The sequence below is a fragment of the Bufo gargarizans genome, chromosome 8, assembly GCF_014858855.1.
Source record: "Bufo gargarizans isolate SCDJY-AF-19 chromosome 8, ASM1485885v1, whole genome shotgun sequence".
NCBI lineage: Eukaryota > Metazoa > Chordata > Amphibia > Anura > Bufonidae > Bufo > Bufo gargarizans.
The window spans coordinates 20,798,125-20,817,605 of NC_058087.1; the positions used below are offsets into that span (position 1 = coordinate 20,798,125).

General features: G+C 44.3%; 1 protein-coding gene across 1 annotated transcript in view; it reads right to left on the reverse strand.

Moving 5' to 3' along the window:
- The window catches only part of PKP4 (plakophilin 4), a 240,397-nt gene that overhangs the window by 113,233 nt on the left and 107,683 nt on the right, over window positions 1–19,481 (reverse strand). Inside the window, exon 3 of the mRNA XM_044305120.1 lies at window positions 13,133–13,245. Within this exon, the coding sequence (XP_044161055.1) occupies window positions 13,133–13,245 (113 nt within the window). The remainder of the gene's footprint in view (window positions 1–13,132; window positions 13,246–19,481) is intronic.

Sequence of the window (19,481 nt, forward strand, 5' to 3'; positions counted from 1 at the left end):
CAGAAATAAGTGTGAATTACTCTTATATTAGTTTATACAGTTAGCACAGACGTGGCAATGGGGACATTAAGCTGATACGTGGCATGTGTTTGGAGCGAGATGCGAATCCACGCTGATATCAGACAACTGCATAACAAGCAATTCCCTAGTGTGTGTCTATTAGAAGGTGTACCGATAACACTGCGCTTCATAGACATAACACAGGCCAACATAAGATTGTCCATGTTTTCTGCTATTTTCTGGCAATGGCGAGAAAAATCTTGAAATCCCTGAACCCCTGTAAGATTATGATCCGATCATTCCAACACATACATGGGGCAAGTTTGCATTGGGCCTCGTTCACATCTCCGCTCTGAGATCCGGCAGCCTACTGGATCCTCTACTTCACCGCTGGATCCCCAATGACTGCAATGAGGTCTGGTGGCGATCCAGCCAGTTTCCAGCATAAATTCTGGCTGACGGCCACACAAAAACCATTGCATTAGAGCCGACATTTGCGCTGGATCAGGCAGCTAAACGGAGATGTGAATGTGGCCTTAGGCCTCTGGATCACCCGCTGACCATCAGAACGAATGAGGAAGAGCTGCAAGGTGGTGGTCCGCATGGGCACACATTAAAGGGGTAACTCAAAAAGGTTGGACCACAAACAGGGACTTCAAAGTACAGGGCTCAGCTTCCTCGGCAGTCCCCATGGACAGAGAATGAAACAGAGGTCATGCATGGGCTTGAGATTGGTGAAGATCCTATCACACAGGGCTCCAGCGACCATACATTATCACCTATCTTCTGAAGAGGGGCATTAATGTTGTTCTTGGGCCAAGCCCTTAAAAGGGTTATTCTAATCTCAGTCTTTCATGGCTGAGATTAGAAGAGCCTGACAAGCTGCAGCCAGGGTAGACGGGCTGTTTTGGTAAGTGCAAGAGTCCCTTTGTCATAAGGATCGGTGAGGGTCTAAGACGGTCAAACTCCCATCGATCCAACATTGATGACCTATCCCAAGTCTTTGAAGAAGCCCTTTAAATCAAGAGGGATGCATTGAGATTAATGGTCACCTGTGGTGCCCCAGAACCTCCACTTAGGCCTCGATCACATTTCCATGTCGTCGTTTCATCCGTGGAGTGTCTGTGTCTTTTTTTTTGCCTTCTATGCGTTATTTGTATTCCACGAACACTGATCAGCTGAAAATCAACTTCAAAAGCATGTCCTATCAGTGGTCAGTGAAAAGCTAACCAAACAGGGACACCATCTGTGTTGTGTCCGTGATTTTCACGAACCCATAGACTTCAATGGGCATGTTTGGTCAACATCATGGTCCAAAGTAGTTCATATCTCCAGTACTATTTTTTTTTTTTTTTTACTGACCGTGGGTCAGTGGGAAAAAAAAAAAAAATCAATGTGTGAACACATTAAAATCAATGAGCATGTGTGCTACGGGCATAAAAGGCGGATGTGAAGAAATCCCCCTTTTCTTTCAATATTTCTTGCTATGCCATTCGGTAGGTGTAAATACCGAATGCTGGATCTATATGTACCGAATTTTCTAGAAGAGCGCTATTCGGTACTTTATTCGTTTTTCCCTTGTTCTAAAGTGACCGGCAAAGACACCCAAACTTATGGAACTATTTTGGGCAGCCCACCCAGGGTGAACCGGTCACAGCAGACTTCTATGTTTCTTTGAGAACCCATAAACCGATCGGGGTAAAATTTGAATATGTTGATAACCAAGATCAGGGGACATATGAGTTGTGGGGATACCTCGTCTATAAAGGGTTGTACCAGATATTGGGGAAAACTGTGACTTTTCTGCCTAGAGATAATCAAGTTGTTACTTTATCAGACTTGATTATCTCCAGGACTAGGGGAGGTCATTGTATGTTTATGCTGGAAGGGTTTTATGTTTCCATTGTACTTGATTGGCTATACTGTGTCCCCCCCCCCCCCTGTGGGATGTCCCCTTGCATGGGGACTTGCATAAAAGCCTGTGTGTGTGTTAATTAAAGCGTGTTCTATTTGTACCCTTCTTCTGGACTTCGGCTGATGTTTGGGGATCCGCATGCTTTATTAAGGGAATCATCTTAAAAAGTTATTGGCATCTCGTATAGGAATTCATCTACTTCGAACTGCCGAACGGAGCGCTATATTCGCCAGGTTCGGGAGGAAACTACCGAATGTGGTTTAAATATACTTGGTTTCCTTACAGTGGACAACACACGTCAGTGAAAAACTGAAATTTGAACAAGGTCTTAAAAAGATCATGTCTGCGTCTCACCTTTGCCATCCAGAGCACAACACCGCTAAAAAACAGTGGCTCCTGGTCCGAAAGACCAGGCACCTCTGTGCATTACAAGGGTAATGCATTTATTTCAAAGGATGGCATGCTATCCTTTCCATGATCCAAATGCACACTGTGGAGGGGATCATGACATGTAGTGCTGGAGGCCAACTCCTTTCATAGAACGAGTCCCTGCCATGTGAATCCCCTTTCTTCGCTTGGCATGGTCTGCTAAGATTACTGTAAGCAGATTTTTATACCAACCACCTTGATGGTATCAAAAAGTTTTCTTCGTGGTGACCTAGCAGGCAGTAAAGACAAGAAAAGGTCTCCCCTGCAGGAGAATAGTCACGCATTTCATGGGCCTCAAAATAAACAGGAGATAAGCAGAGCGGCTGAGATGTCCTTCTTACATATGCATTATATACAAGGGATTATTTGCAAATGTCACAGTATTTTAGAGGCGTACAATTTGTTCTGTACTATGGGCTATGTACGTTTTGCATATTTATTTTTCTCCGTTATCATTACAAATTTTATTTTTTCATATGGTTCGACTCCTGTGACACAAAAGAAAGAACTGCATCTAGTAAACGGCATAGTCAACGAGGTCTTCTCCAAAGATAAAAAACGGAGAATTGGGAAAGGATGGAGTCCTCTGCTCAGGAACCTCATGTCGTAGAGAGCTCCTGCTGGAAAACTTAAAGCAAGGGCCCCCCACAGCTGATCGCTGGGGGTCCTCACAAAATGTGATCTGCCTTCTGTCAAAAGATCCTTCTAAAAAGGTTGGGATTGTCCAAAGCAAGAAACCCCTTTTAGAAAATAATAAAAAGATGTTTCTATCTGTGTAGCGCCACCTGCTGTTTGTTCTTTATTCTTTGACCTGCTCACTGAGATGGCCGCACATGCTCAGTTTCATCTTTCAACTGCCTCCTGAGCTGTGATAGGGAGAGCTGAGACACGCCCCCTGAGCTGTGATAGATAGCGCATGGACACGCCCCTGAGCTGTGATAGGGAGAGCTGAGACACGCCCCCTGTGCTGTGATAGGTAGAGCATGGAAACACACCCTGAGCTGCAGCAGAAAAGATACTCCCCTTGAGCTGTCAGCCTGATATAAATCTAGCAGAGCAATGAATGGGGAGATCTCTGGATGAATGTGAGGTACAGGGCTGGTTCTAGCTTTGCTAGAAAGGTATTATGTCCTATTTGAGGTCTGTTTTTCATTTTTTACATTAGTTATGGGATAACCCCTTTAAGATAATGGGGACACAGGATAGCGTTTCACAGTCCGGTAGTAACACGCGTGTGAACCATGTCTGGCTCTGTCCACCGACGACACCTCCCACCCACACAGTCATTAAACGGAGGAAGGAAAATACTAGTCAGCGAGAAGGCTTTTTTCTTTTCTTCTGCAGACGAGGAGTATTTTTCTCTTTAATTCCGTTGACATGATTATACGTGTGTGGCAGCACAAACCCTCCGCAACCGCTACTTGTATCACCACGCTCTGCTAATTAACAGCCGTGCCATCAGAATGCGTTACAGCAGATTAGAACGTGCACAGTTCTGCTCAATGGGGGTCATTTATCAAAGACGTTTTACACTGGTCTTTCATAGTCACTGCGCTTCAGGTTGATGAGCTTAAATTTATGACAAGGCCCACGCCTCATCATAAATTAGGAGCATTATCTGGCTGTCAGAATACCTTTTTTTAAGTCAATAATGACACCTGTTTCAAGGTGTAAATATGCGTAAAATTACCGGAGACGACCGCATGGCCCTCGGCAGCAACTGGTAAACGACCCCCAATGCTTCAGTAATACTAATAATCAGTGAATATTTCACTCACAGACACCAATGAGAGATGAGCGGAAAAAAAATGTATATATGTTTTTGTGCTGTTCCAGGTTCCTTGGTACCGCACAGCTCTGGGAAAGCCATTTGTCAACGTCATGCTCTAATCATAAACTGGAGTGTTTCCATTTACTGACTGCAAGCAGAGAGATCTCCAAAGTGAGGAGTACATGAAGAATAAAGTAGATTAAAGGGCATCTGTCAGCAGTTTTACAACTACGACACTGGCTGACCCGTTGCATGTTCGCTTGGCAGCTGAAGGCATCTGTGTTGGTCCCATGTTCATATGTGAGAAAAATAATGTTTTAATATATGCAAATAAGCCTCTAGGAGCAACGAGGGCGTTGCCATAACACCTAGAGCAGCGGTCAGCAACCTTCGGCACTCCAGATGTGTTGAAACTACGACTCCTAGCATGGCCTATTCACTTCTATGGGAGTTCTGAAAATAGCTAAGCAAGTGTGCATGCTGGGAGTCGTAGTTTCACCACAGCTGGATTGCCGAAGGTTGCTGATCCCTGATCTAGAGGCTCTGCTCTCTCTGCAACTGCAACACTCCCTGCACTTTGAGTTTTACACTGTTGGTTCTGTCAAAGTGGAGAGGGTATGGCAGACGCAGAGCCTTCAGGTGTAATGGTAACGCCCCCGTTGCTCCTAGAGGTTCATTTGCATATACTAAAACACAATTTTTCTCAGTAATGCGGACACATATGAACCAACACAGATGTCTTCAGCTGCCAAGCGCACATGGAACAGGTCAGCCAGTGTCATAGGGACAAAACTGCTGCCCTTTAAGAAATATGCAGGTGATGCTAGGGAGGCTCCCCCTTGTCTCCAGATGTTTTGATCAGAGCGACAGGGAGATGCAGCGGTGGTCATGCAGGGATTCGGAGTGACGCGAGTGCCAGGGAGCAGGCAAGTATAAAGTATACGAGGGGTCATTATAGGGGTTAGATGACCCCTTTAAATATCTGTTTTCACTGGGCACAGGAGTCTGGAAGGTGGTCCAACTCTTCCTGTTCCAGAGAGTGTACTTCCATGCAAGTTATTTTTCTGTACCGGTTACGCAGCTGCTCTGAATCTGAACATGCAGCCATAGTGGTCAAGGGGCCACATAAATGAAGACCCCCCCATCCCCAATGGCCATGAATATACAGAACTACATTTTCAGTTCTCTCTCTCAGAAGGTCACTTTAAGGATTGTAGAATTCTTTAACTGAAGAGTTCCCCTTTAAGATGACACATCGTTATTCCAGTGGCGTCGCTGACACAGTATTAGCAGGATGCTTCAGTGAACTCCAATCCTCCTCTGACAAGGGTACGTGGCTCTAGCAAACACCTTAAGCGCGAGGCTGTCCTTCCGCAGATTAAGACACGCTTTTCAATTCCAGCTGATGGGCACCATTCCTGTTTGGATATTCAACGTCCTGGACGAAAATGGGATTTGTGGCGGAAACGCGTGTGTCCAGAATGTTAATGAGCTGAAGCAATTAAAAAGGTCTTCATCATGCTTTGTGATTCAGTAAATGGCAGCACAATAATAATAAAAGTAATAATAATACAGCCCTGCAGACGGGAGGCGCTGACCGATGCCTCTGTGAAGGCGCATTATGGCTGGCGTGTGGTTAGGCGCCTAGCGCAGGGTTTAATAGTTTAAGACCATCAACTAGTAAACCCATAAGCAGCATAAAGAGGGTAATAGAAGAGCAATAACCAAGGAATATAAAAAAGACATAAACAAGCCACAGATATATTATAAGACGACTGGGTGAGGAATACCGGCCCCGGGCCACACACAGCTCCGGCCGTCAGCTGATGCACTTACATGGTGAAATTTATGTAACCTCCAAACCCACACAATAAATGTAATGTTAACTTCCTCATAACGCAAGGGACTTAAAGGGGCAGCACGGAAAACCAAAAATTCCTCAACCGTCTATGCCATTTTAAAAATGAAAGGAAAAACAAACAAAAAACTTTAGAGATGTGAAAAAGGCAAGATATGGGAATGAGGTTTTCTGTCTAAAGAAAATAAATGCAAAGACATGGAAAATCTAAAGAGTTACAGGGTTTGGATGAGAATTTATAGGGCATCTGTCAGCAGTTTTATACCTATGACACTGGCTGACCTGTTACATGTGCGCTTGGCAGCTAAAGGCATCTGTGTTGGTCCCATGTTCATGTGTGCCCGCATTGTTGAGAAATATGTTTTAATATATGCAAATGAGCTTCTAGGAACAATGGGGGTGTTGCCGTTACACCTAGGAGCAATGGGGGCGTTGCCGTTACACCTAGGAGCTCAGGTGTCTCTGCAACTGCCATGTCCTCTGCACTTTGACAGAACCAGACAGTGAAACGTCATCACACCAGTTCCTGTCACAGTGCATAGGGCGTGGTAGTTGCAGAAAGAGGAGCCTCTAAGTGTAAAGGCAACGCCCCCGTTGCTCATAGGGGCTCATTTGCATATAATAAAACATATTTCTCAACAATGCGGGCACACATGAACATGGAACCAACACAGATGCCTTCAGCTGCCAAGCGCACATGTAACAGGTCAGCCGGTGTCATAGGTGCAAAACTGCTGACAGATGCCCTTTAAATAAGGGTCTACCTTTTTTGTTTCCCAAAAACAGCTCGCCATTTTTGTCTATGGATACTGCTGCTCCTTCTACCTCAAGTGAATGAGGCTGAGCTGCAATATTAGGTACATCTTACAGACACGAGTGGTGTTGTTTAGTGGGGGGGTTTAGAGAACAGACCCTTATTTCTAACTTCATACAGTCCACAGCCAGAGTGTGCAGGGAAGAAAGCCACCATGAAAACTATGTAAACTAGTAATGGGAAATGCAAAGATATTTAAAATAGTCATGCAAATGTCAGATTCAAATGTTATGTGAACTTGAAAAAATTGCTTCCTCAGTGACCGTGTAGCTTGCATTATGGCAGTTATTGTGTCAGCACTTCCTGTTAAAAACACTGAAAAAACATTTCTCATAGAGCTTATTACAGAATTTTCCAATTTACCGCATTATAGGGGGCTACCTTTCTAGCTCCAGGAATATTATGTCTAATAACCTAGTACAATATTTTGATATTGATTTTAATGGCTTAAATATGGTTCCTTAAAGAGATCACAATAGGCAAGCGCTTCCAATTTTCCATAGTTTGAATGCAAGCTTTGCTGTACATACTGGGGCAGAGTGAACACAGTCATGTCATTATCATTAGAGGATAGGCAGGTAAAATCAGCCATGTGCAAGATAACTCTAGGTGGAATTGTTGTTCTGCTGACAGTACTCTCATCCAAACCCCCCTCCCCACACACATGCACTCGCTCTCTGCCAAGCATGCATCCACGCATGTCAGAAAGCAGCTGCCAGACACCTGTCAGTAGGCTTATGTCCATTCTGTACAAAAGTACTGGGCATGTTAGGTTCAAACCATTCTCTGCCCCAAAACCACAGTCGGGAGAGCGACAGGGGCCTTTTAAACACATCCGTTGGCCGATCTGGCCAAACCTGGGGGCTTTGGCATAAATACATCTAACATGTATGGCCAACTTTACCTCTAGCTTGACAAACCAGCTCATCACCAGCGAGAAGACAAACATAATGTAGACGCACAGGATCCAAGGTACATATGAGCTGGTAGAATGTCTCCAATATCATATATTCCAGGGATGCTCAACCTGTGGCCCTCCCGCAAAACTACAACTCTCAAAATGCCCTAATAGCTGTACGACGCTGTCCAGGCATGCTGGGAGTTGTAGTTTTGCAACAGCTGGAGCGCCGCAAGTTGGTCATCCCTGATATAGTCAATTAAAAGGGGGTGTCTGACTTCACCAAAAGCATTTATCTATCATGTAGAGAAAGCCAATACAAGGCCATTACTAATGTATTGTTAAAGGGGTTCTCTGGGAATTAAGAAAAAAAACAAAAAACTAAATATTACTTTATTATAAATATATTTCTAAAAACCTTACATTAGTTTTAATGGCTTGTTTTATCTAGGGAGCAATGATTAGGAGAAATATAATGGCCGCCATCCTATTAGTACATACAAAACCTGTCCTAATCACACAACAGGACAAGTTACTTCACAACACTGAGATAAAGAGCTGCCTCATCCTCCTCTCTGCTCTGCTTGTCAGGGATTATTATCCTGAATACATGAAGTACAGAGGATGGACTGTGGTAATGGAGACTGCATACAAGAGCTGCTGCTAATTAGCCACACTCTACCCTCCTCTCTGTACCTTCATGTCTCCTCATGAACTCCATTTCTACAGAGATTTAGGTGAAGATCTTATCATCTGGATTCAAGATCATAATCCCTGAGAAGCAGAACAAGAGAGGAGGATGAGGCAGCTCTATAGATCAGTGTTGTGAAGTAACTTGTCCTGCTGTGTGATTAGGAAAGGTTGTGTGTACTAATAGGACGGCAGCCATTTTATTTCTCCTAATGATTGCTCCCCAGACAAAATGGTCCATTATAACTAATGAAAGATATTTGGAAATATACTTTATAATAAAGTAATATTTAAGTATTTTCATTTTCCTAATTGCCAGAGAACCCCTTTAATATCCATATTGCCTCCTTTGCTGGCTGGATTCATTTTTACATCACATTATATACTGGCTCATTTCTAGGGGTTACGACCACCCTGCAATCCATCATTGGTGGTCGTGCTTGCACACTGTACGAAAAAGTGCTGGCCTCTCTGGTGGCCAGGACCGTGGGAGCGCACATAGGGACAGCATTATTTCCTATAGTGTGCAAGCATGATGACCACCACTGCTGGATTACAAGGTGGTCGTAACCACTGGAAATGAGCAGTATATAATGCGATAGAAAAATGAAGCAAACCAGCATAGGACACAATATGGACAATCACAATACATTATAGTAAGTGCCTTGTATTCACTTTCTTTACATAATAAATGCTATTTGCCGAGGTCAGACAACGCCTTTAATTGACTATATGATATTGGAGACTTGCTGTAGGGAGACAACCCCTAGTGGAGGGACTTTTGGGATCCAGTATGACGCGTCTCCATGAGTTTACCTTATAAAACGGCGGAAAATGTCTCAATACATTTTTGGATCACTTAACGTCTGGTAAGTCCGGCATGTTAGCAAAGCAAAAGCCGTGCTGGTCAAGTCCGTCCACTATTATACTTGAGGGGTTCAATGAACAATTGCAGGTCGGGGAATGTACAGGGTTAGGGCTCATCCAAAAAAAAACTGAAGTTACTCCGTGTGCATTCCGTATTTCCGTTCCGCAAAAAAATAGAGCATGTCCTATTATTGTCCACATTACGGACAAGGATGGTACAGTTCTATGAAGGATCAGCTGTTCCGTTCCGCAAAATACGGAATGCACATGGATGTCATCCGTATTTTTTGTGAACCGGTCGTGTGCATGAGCCCTTATTCAGAGAGCTGCTGGTCACATTCTGCATGGTGGTGCCATTCCCCGCTTGACAGTCCGTATCTGCTCTACTCCCACATGCTGCGCTTCCACGGGCGAGGGGATTATCATTTCAATGAGGCTTTCATTTACAGGCAATAATGAGTGAGATGTATTCAGATTTATGTACATAGAAGATAGTTCTTGATAAGCTGCCACGAGCAGCGCTCTGATGTCTCTTCTCCCCAGTCAGCTGCTTGAATGTGACTAAATGACCCAATGTGTCTACGGGGAAGAAATCACTGGAGATTAGATGGGAAATAGAGGACTTCAGACTCGCAAAGGCTGGAACATGTGCACTGGAGGCCTCAACTAGTCATAACCCATGACCAAGGGGTAAGTGCCCATGTTAGTCAATGACCAATATTTGGGTGCGTTTACACTACATTTTTGCAAAAATTTTGCAACAATCCTGGAAAGAAAAATTTAATTCGACTGCTGTGTGTTAATACACCCTTACAGCAGTTGTGCAGGGTATATATATATAAAAAAAAACAAAAAAAAATACATGGCTGCTCTCTACCAAAAACAGCTCCACACCCGTACCAGAGGCTGTGTGTGGTATTGCAGCGCAGTCCTATTCACTTCAATAGAGCCGAGCGCTGGCACAGTTTTCATAAGAAAAAAAGATTTGCTTTTCTAAGCCTGAAAAACTGCTTAGGGGCTGTTCACATCAAGTTTTTGCCATCCACTTGACAAAAAGGTTGGGTAAAAAAAGGATACAGAAGTGCAGCACATCACGCTTTTGTACCGGTATAAAAAAATAATAATATACTATGGTGAGGGATCCGTCTGAGGCATCCATTAATGTATATATATTTTTTGCATACATGAAACTGATGGCAAAAACGTGATGTGAAAGGTACCTGCACACAGGTGCGGGTTCTAAAACAGAAAATCTGCATGGATTTTCGTGCTTTTATTTGCACTAAACCTGCAACATAAACCGCACTTGTGCTTCTCGGTGTGGATTTGATGCAGGTTTCCCACTGATCTCACGCTTCTGTTGAAAAGCATGAAGACTGCAATAAAAAAAATAAGTAAAAAAAAAATTACACAGCATGCTGCGGATCTCAAAATCCATAAGGCAGGTCAAGTTTTGCATGAAAAAAAAAAAAAAAAAAAGCTAAGTGTAAATGAGATTTGCCTTATCTCACTCATTTTGCTGGCACTGTATTACGATATGGTTTTTCCCACACAAGAATTTGCATGTAATCTGCAATGTGTGCGGGTACCCTTAAAGGGGTTGTCCGGGTTCAGAGCCGAACCCGGACAAACCCATAATTTCACGCAGGCAGCCCCCTGATGCATCTTATGCTCCGATGCGCTCCCTTGCCCTGCGCTGGATCGCGCAGGTCAAGGGCTCTTTTATTTACAACACCACACTGGTGGGCGGAGGCTCTGATGGGCGGGCTTTAGCTCTACCCTAGCCGTTTTACAGGCTACGGCAGCGCTAAAGCCCGCCCATCAGTGCCGGTGACATCACCGGGCTCACTGCTGGGCGGAAGCCTCTGCTTGGCAGCCCCATGGAGAGCCTGGTTCGTCACCGGAACGCCAGAAAATGCCTCTGCCTTGTACAATTTAGCACAAGGCAAAGGAGAGCAGCGGAGCATGAACCGCTCCGATGCTCAAGTCGGGGGGCTGCCTGGGTGAAAATGGGGATATGAGCTTTAAAAAGGGGTTATCCTATGATTAATGTAAAACATGAAAATCAGACATCATGTAGTACATGACATTCCTTTTCTCACAAAGCTAGAACCAGCCCTGCACCTCACATGGATCCAGAGATCTCCACATTCATTGCTCTGCTAGATTTATATCAAGCTGACCGCTCAAGGGGAGTGTCCTTTCTGCTGCAGCTCAGGGGACATGTCTTTATTGCTGCAGCTCTTTCCCTATCACAGGTCAGGAGGTAGTTGAAGGATAGAACTGAGCATGTGAGTCCACCTTACAGAGGTGGACAGAGAAGTAAGAAAACAAACAAAACTAGCAAACAGCAGGTGGCGCAATACAAATACATTTTATTGAATAGCTCACTAGCTATACAACATTTTTAATTAGATGCAATTATAAGAGTATTCCGGGTTCTGGTTCCAAAACTGCAGAATATATTTCGTGGGACATCCCCTTTAAGGTCTATCTGGCAGGCAGGGATGGACCTGGTAATATTCTTTTGGAAGTTTACCACTGCACCTTTAGATATTTACCAGACACAGGGCCTCTGATACTGGCATGCCCGCATACATGTAGTATGTCAGGTATTGCAGGTGTGACTCATTAAAATGGACAGAGCCCCTTAGTCCCAGTGAACTCCAGTGGTACCATGAATGGGGTCGCATGTGGGTGGCATAACCTATAAGGAAATCCTTTAAGACTGCAAAGAAAGACAGCTGTTCAGTAGCAAGGATGAAGGATCACTTGCTTTTGGCTTCTCATCAAATCTAAATCTGGTCATAGACTTGAGATTTCATCAGAGACTGCCTCAATTTGGGAGGGGGCGTCCCAACAATATCACATCTGTGACTACAGCCCAACTGTTCGCAGACGTCACCTGTCAGAGGAGCAGTGAAAGGCCAGTTTATATTTCAACCAGGAAAGCCCTCTGTTATCTCAAAGATAAGCGGCGTCATCTGGGCATGACTGCTGCTTATCCGCCATGTTCTGCGGAGCTGAACGGATTAGGTATGGGCGGTGTACAGCCAAGATCCCCATCTGTGGCAACTCCAACAGACAGATCAGAAAATCTAGTGGACTTTGCAAGAATTTAGTGTCAGGAGGTTATGCTACGTAACATCTCCATCCTATACAAACTCTGGTCAGTCAATACATCTCAGAGAGGACACGTACGTCCGTCCGTCCGTCTCCCTCCCCCCACCTTTACACTGGAGTTGGGGAGACTCAGGTAAAATTATGCCACGTGATTATCGCTAGACACAAGGCAACAAAAAGATGGCCGTAGAGTGCAAGCACGGCCACCGCTGCTGGATTTCAGGGTTGTAACCCCTGGAAACGAGCAGAGTATAATGTGCTGGAAAATTGAATCCAGCCAGCAAAGGAGGCAATATGGGCAATCACAATACATTAGTAAGTGCCTTGTATTAAGTTTCTCTACATAAATGCCACTTGCTGAGGTCAGACAACCCCTTTAAGTCATGTTGCTGAAAACCCATTTAGCCAGTTCTTTGGCCAGCGTTACAGCTCCCTTTGGGTTGTCACACCACTGTTTGGGCCTTCTGAAGTGTACAGCTGCCTAAGGAAACCGGCAGGCCATCACGTATAGCTCTGCTCTGCCCACCAGGCATCGCCGAGGTCACCTACCTTGATTCCAACGTAAAATGCAAGTAAATGATGCACAATTAGACTCGGCTGATGGAAAGTCAGATATTTATTTTAAGAAAGCTCCTACATTAGCCGATAAATACTCCCAATGAGCAAGTAGGGCAGCGAGTAAACAGCGAAATAAATTCTGCACAGTGGCTGGTTCCTGGAAATGGCCATTTCACAGTATGGGAGCAAACAGTCATTAAAATCTGTACCTTACGCTGGCGATGCTTGGCGACTCCGCTCCCAGTCTGCATCTTTCTAGCTGATTGGCGACAATTTGTCTTTCCACCTCGAGCTCTCTGGTGAGCCGTTCAAATTGCAGCTCCTGGAATTTCAAGAAAATGAGAAAGAAGCCTCAGGTGTTGTGCAAATACACTGATTCCTGCGCAGGCGACCGAGGGGGGGTGCGGGGAAAGAAATTATCTATGCTTCGCAGCGAGCAACGGGCCACAACCCATCTGCCTGCCAAACTGCTCAGAAATACCCTTATTATCAGTCCTATAAGGAGACCGTTCTGACAGATAGCGGCAAAAATGGAACATTTCATAAATTATTATTGACCTTTTATCTGCAATTCACAAGCGCAGGGGAGACCGGCAGCTCTTCCTGTTTAATGGAAGAACCTGCCAGTTAACCTGTGGACACAAATTCAGAACGCTGCGCGTTGTCGTTCGGGGACAGGAGGAGATACAGAGCAAAGAAATGAATAAAAAAACGTGTAACTATGTAACAGGTTGTATTACATAGGGTCCTGCTTGCAGGGGGAAAAGCTGAGTATTAAAGAGTAAGTTGGTAAATAAAAAAGCAACAATTCAAATAATATTGATTTATAAAAATAACAGCTTAGATGAAAACATGTCTCCATGGTAACAGACTACAAACAAACCCCCTGTAGTCGGATCCTGCAGTTAACCCCCTACTTTAGTATCCCGTACACCTTGCTAACATAATGATGTAAGGTGGCAGGTTGTAGAAGACACAAGGTAATCGGAAAGGCAAATTTAAGTATTTAGGCTCCATTCGCTCCCAGATTTTACTTCACCTACAGTGTAGGCTCCAGGAAAGGTCTCGACTAGGGATGAGCGACTCGAGTTCGGATTGCTGCATCCGAATCAGATTCTTTTAAAAAACTACCTTAATACTATGGGCTGTGTCCTGCTGTAAAACGTAGGACACAAATATGGCGAGAATTGCTTCGTCTCGCCTCTATCACGTATCCGTTTGTTTATTCAAATAAATTACTGTGTCAAAATACGAAGCTGAACTCGGCTTCGTTAACGAAGCACAAAGCAGAGTTCGGCTTAGTATCTTGATACAGTAATTTAAGCGAATAAACAAATTGACGCGAGATAGGAACAAGACAAAGTAAGTTTTGCAATGTTTGCAGAAATATTTGCTCAACACACACAAAGGTATCCTCTACAGGGCCCCATGCATCTAGCGTATGCCTTTTGGCATGGGCTGGGCTGGCTTTTTTCTTTTTTTTGCAGTGTTTTTATTAACACAAGCAGATATCTTTAAAAGTTAAAGGGCATCTGTCAGCAGTTTTGTACCTATAACACCGGCTGACCTGTTACATGTGCGCTTGGCAGCTGAAGACATCTGTGTTGGTCCCATGTTCATAGGTGTCCAGATTACTGAGAAAAATTATGTTTTAATATATGCAAATGAGACTCTAGGAGCAACGGGGGCGTTACCATTACACCTAGAGGCTCCTCATTCTTTAATTATCACGCCCTCTGTACTTTTGATTGACAGGGCCAGGTGTGATGACGTTTTACTGCCTGGTCCTGTCGAAGTGCAGAGAGCACAGCAATTGCAGAGAGTGCACAGCCTCTAGGTGTAATGGTAACGCCCCCGTTGCTCCTAGAGGCTCATTTGCATATATTAAAACATCCTTTTTCTCAGCAATGAGGGACACATATGGACATGGGACCAACACAGATGTCTTCAGCTGCCAAGTGCACATGTAACAGGTCAGCCAGTGTCATAGGGACAAAACTGCTGACAGATGCCCTTTAAGGAAGAAAGCACAAAACAAAACGTTTCTAATTTTATTATACAATGATAAAGCTTATAAGACTGGACAATCCCTTTAATAAAACCCTATTAAAATAAGAATCCAATTATGAAGACAAACAATTTCCCAGGCTAGTGCAAAAAGGAAAGACGTCCATTGGTAATGCGAGGTCTAAACAAATGTGTGTATTACGTACTGAGGCAATGTAATCCATTTTCTATACACGGCTCCATAGCGCCGAGCAGACAATAAGCATTTCATTCTAAATGGACCTAATCATAGCGTTTATTATGACCTCTGCGGACCAGCACCGAGAAAGGAAGAATAACTAAATAAATAAAATAATGAATGGGGCGATCAAAATGATTCTTCCCCGTGGCACATGTAGATCCCTTCCCCCCATACAGATGAACATTTGCATATATCGGCCAAACTTGCATCACTCTCCTCCCACTACTGTCATTGATTCATTCATGTGCAGCCCGGTGGCTGGAAGAGATAGCACAAATCCAGCAGCCTGACTGCACGCAGAAGAAAGGCACGCACAAGGCTTGATCCAGTCGTCTGCAGCCATCAAACATGGCAGGGTCAGTAAAGGGACGACAAGAAGCCAGTGAAAACGTCTGCGAAAAACCTCAGCGGGCGGTAAAAACTGGTGCAAAACGGGTAAAAAAAATCGTGCATATGAAGAAAAAAATAAATAAAATAAAATACATACATACGTTAGAACTACTCCACCCAGCATCAATGCTATTGCAAGGTAGCATGGCAGGTGATGGCCATTCAATGTGGTCTCATATTTGCTCCATTTGAATTTAGGAAAGTGCATAAAGAGGAGCGGTCACCTCTCCTGACAGCAACTACTTGCATACCCCTTGTAATAACTCTGGAGCATCTATTCTTATTCCTGCTAGAATTTATGAATGGTAGTAGTTTGAAATGAAGGTTCAGATGGGTGTCACCAGTTAGAGGTGTGTCCCTGCACATTCTGACACTATCCATTCAGTGTCACCAGTGTCAGACTGTTCAGGGACATCCCCCTAAATGGTAAAACCCATCTGGACCTTCATTGCAAACTACTAGCAATTAAGTCATAACTTCTAGCAGGAATAATACAGGAATGGCACAACACAGAGTAATAAGAATAGATGCTCCAGAACTGTTATTGCATGGGGATGCAAGTAGATACCAGAACAGACGTGTCAGGAGAGGTTACAAGTCCCCTTTACTGACAAGGCTGTTGCAATAACTACTTGCATTCCCAATGTAATGACAATTCTGAAACATCTCTTCTTATCACTCTGTGTTGTCCCAATCCTTTATTATTCCTGCTAGAAGTTATGAATGAACTGCCAGCAGCTTGCAGTAAAGGTCCAGGTGCACGGTCTGACACCAGCAGCACTGATTGGACAGAGCCACCCTCATCCGCTATTAGTAACACCCAGCAGTACCTTTACTGCAGACTGCTGGCAATTTATTTGTAAATTTCTAGCAGAAATAATAAAGGAATGGCACAACAGAGAGTAATAGGAACAGATGCTCCATAATGGTTATTACACAGGGGGTGCAACTAAGTAGTTACTAAAACAGACATGTCAGGAGAGGGGACAGGTCCTATTTAATTGATACATTGTATTCAATGGAAAGTGATACTGTGGTATTGTACCACTGGTTTTGTCACACTGGTCACGGTTCTGAGGTCTTGTGGATGCCACAGAGAGCAGTTTTTCCCATCTCATGACACTCGTCTCCCATACATGTGACTGACCGCGAAGGAAATAAAGTTGCACAACTGTTTCTCAAGAACACAACTCCCATCGAACTGCACGTAGATTGCTGTATAAGGAATATATCACCTATATTTTGTTACTAAATAAAAGCAGATGACAAAAAAAATTTCTGTTTTTGACTGTAAATTTTTACCCTATTTTTTTGCACATGATCATTGGGGCAGCCATCTTCCTGGAACTGAAGTAAATTTTTTTTTTTTTGAGATTTTAATACTGATGACTTCTCCTCAGGATAGGTGATCAGTACCTGATCGTTGGGGGTCTGACACCTGCCGATCAGCTGTTTGAAAAGGCACCGGCGTTCCTGCAAGCGCCGCGCTCTTCTCGCAGCTTACCAAGCACAGCGCCGTACATTGTATAGTGGCTGTGTTTGGTATCGCACTCTGCCCCACTGAAGTGAAGGGGGCTGGGCTGCGATACTAAACTCAGCTGCTATACAATGTACGGCGCTGTGCTTGGTTAGCCCCGAGAAGACCGCGGCGCTTGCAGGAACGCCGGTGCCTTCTCAAACAGCTGATCAGCAGGGGTCCCGGGTGTCAGATCCCCAATGACCTATCCTGAGGCCATAAATATCAAAATCTCGCGAAACCCCCTTTAACGGTGTTTAGAGAGATGCTTGCAGACTTGTTTGGTGCTGTGGGCATGCTCTGTGACCTGTGCAGAGGTCATTGTGAAGGGAAGGGAAGGAGGTGAGCTGTGACACCACCATGTGAACGGAGGATCCTGTGTTATCTATACAGGGATGTTATCTTACACTGTAATCCTGCTTTCTGATAATGAGACTACTGCGGAAGTGATCTGTACAGAAAAGGAAGAGCCTATTAGACTATGCGGCCAAAGTAAAAACTACAGGAGTTTAGTATTTATATATTTTTTTTATATAAGGACATGGAAAAATGTACAAAAACACCAGCTTTTTTCGTAGCAAAAACTTAATTTTAACACATTACGTTTAAAATGTATATTATGGATCAGGAGAAACATCAGGATATGACTATTATTGGAATGGAAGCCAAGGTCAACTTTTAGAAACCAGCTTATTTTTTATTGTATGTATCCAAAGTGAAAACCTTAAAGGGGTTCTGCAGTTTGTTTTAACTGATTATCTATCCTCTGGATAGATCATCAGCATCTGATCGGCCGGGGTCCGACACCCGGGACCCCTGCCGATCAGCTGTTTGAGAAGGCAGCAGGCGCTCCAGTAGTGCTGGCAGCCTTCTCACCTGTTTACGGCTGGCTCAGTGACGTCATGACTAGTATCACTGGCCGGTGAAACTACGACTCCCAGCATGCCGGAGGTTAGCCATCACAGATCTAGGGGGTCACAGATTTATGACGTGTAGAGTAATGATCTCTCTGTGCTCCTTCAGGCCTCTAAAGCTCCAGTCTCCACCACTTCTGAAGGCTGACATCTGTAACAGGCGGCACACACAAACATGGCGTTTCATGCTCGCCAAGCCCTTCTAGTAACAGCACCTGGAGGCTAAAGAGAAGATTTATAGGAGATAGATGATCCCTGGGAAGAAGAGGGCTATTCCTATCAGCAACAAAGGGTCAGACAAATGCAGATTGAATTTTCAACCCCTGTCATTATGAATATTTGCATCCACTATGCTGAACCACTGGGGGAAGCGAGTGACTTCATTACTTCCAAGACGTATTCATGGGATGACTCCATGTCAGCTGCACTCGGTAAGTCGTGGCATGTACTGAATACTGATGTGTGATAAGGACTATGCGACAGGCTTGTGACAATCCTGGGCGAGGATCACACAGGACGCGATAAGACCGGAGATTGTCAGGGCGAGAAGTCCGGCCGTGCCAATCAAGAGGCAGAGGGGTGCGTCGTCACCTGCGGAGAAAGCCCCTCACAGGTGAAGAACTTTTCCTGATAGGACAAATCAATTTATTAGAATCGGTTTGCTCGTGCCAACTGTGTATAGGGCAGAGATGCTGAACCTGCGGCTTCCAGCTGTGGTAAAACTACAATGCCCACCATACCCAGCTGTAGGCAGTCTGGGCATGCTGGGCATGCTGGGAGTTGTAGTTTTGCAACAGCTGGAGAGCCGCAGGTTGGCCATCCCTGGTATAGGGGATATGTTTATACCATGGGGATTAAGTGATGAAATTCTGTCTTCCCGTGTCCACCACTAGGGGAGCTCCGGAGCTCACTGCATACCGTCTATACAATAAGACTTTAGTCCACCCGATAGAAGACAGCGGTTTTCTCAACAGCGCACGTTTTATTAAGTCTACGGTTTATTACAACAGTTACAGTAACCCAAGGCATGAATTGTTCCGGAATGAAATTAATTTTCGGATGGAATGACGCTTAATGCATTTCTATTGAACCGGTGACAACACAATTAGTCATATCTCCGATAGACGATCCTAGGCTCACAATGTACACAACACGGGGGCATTTCTTAAATGAATGATTAACAGAATATAATGTTAGTGAGCAAAGCACAAACACAAACCGGAATAGCGAGAACTAAACCCCCTCCCAGGTTTACTATATACAGTATATACTACACAATAAGCATTCTTCAATAAAGGGGTCCTCCGTTTCCTGACTCATACCAATTACTACTACTAGTTTACTCGCGGTGCTATGTCACCATACAGACTGTAGCCATGTCACCTGGTGTCATACTAACGTTACCTAGGACAGGACTTCCCATACCTTCCCTCTATGGGCGGCACATTTATTAGCCTGGCCCATGAGTAGTGTGAACAGACCACATACTG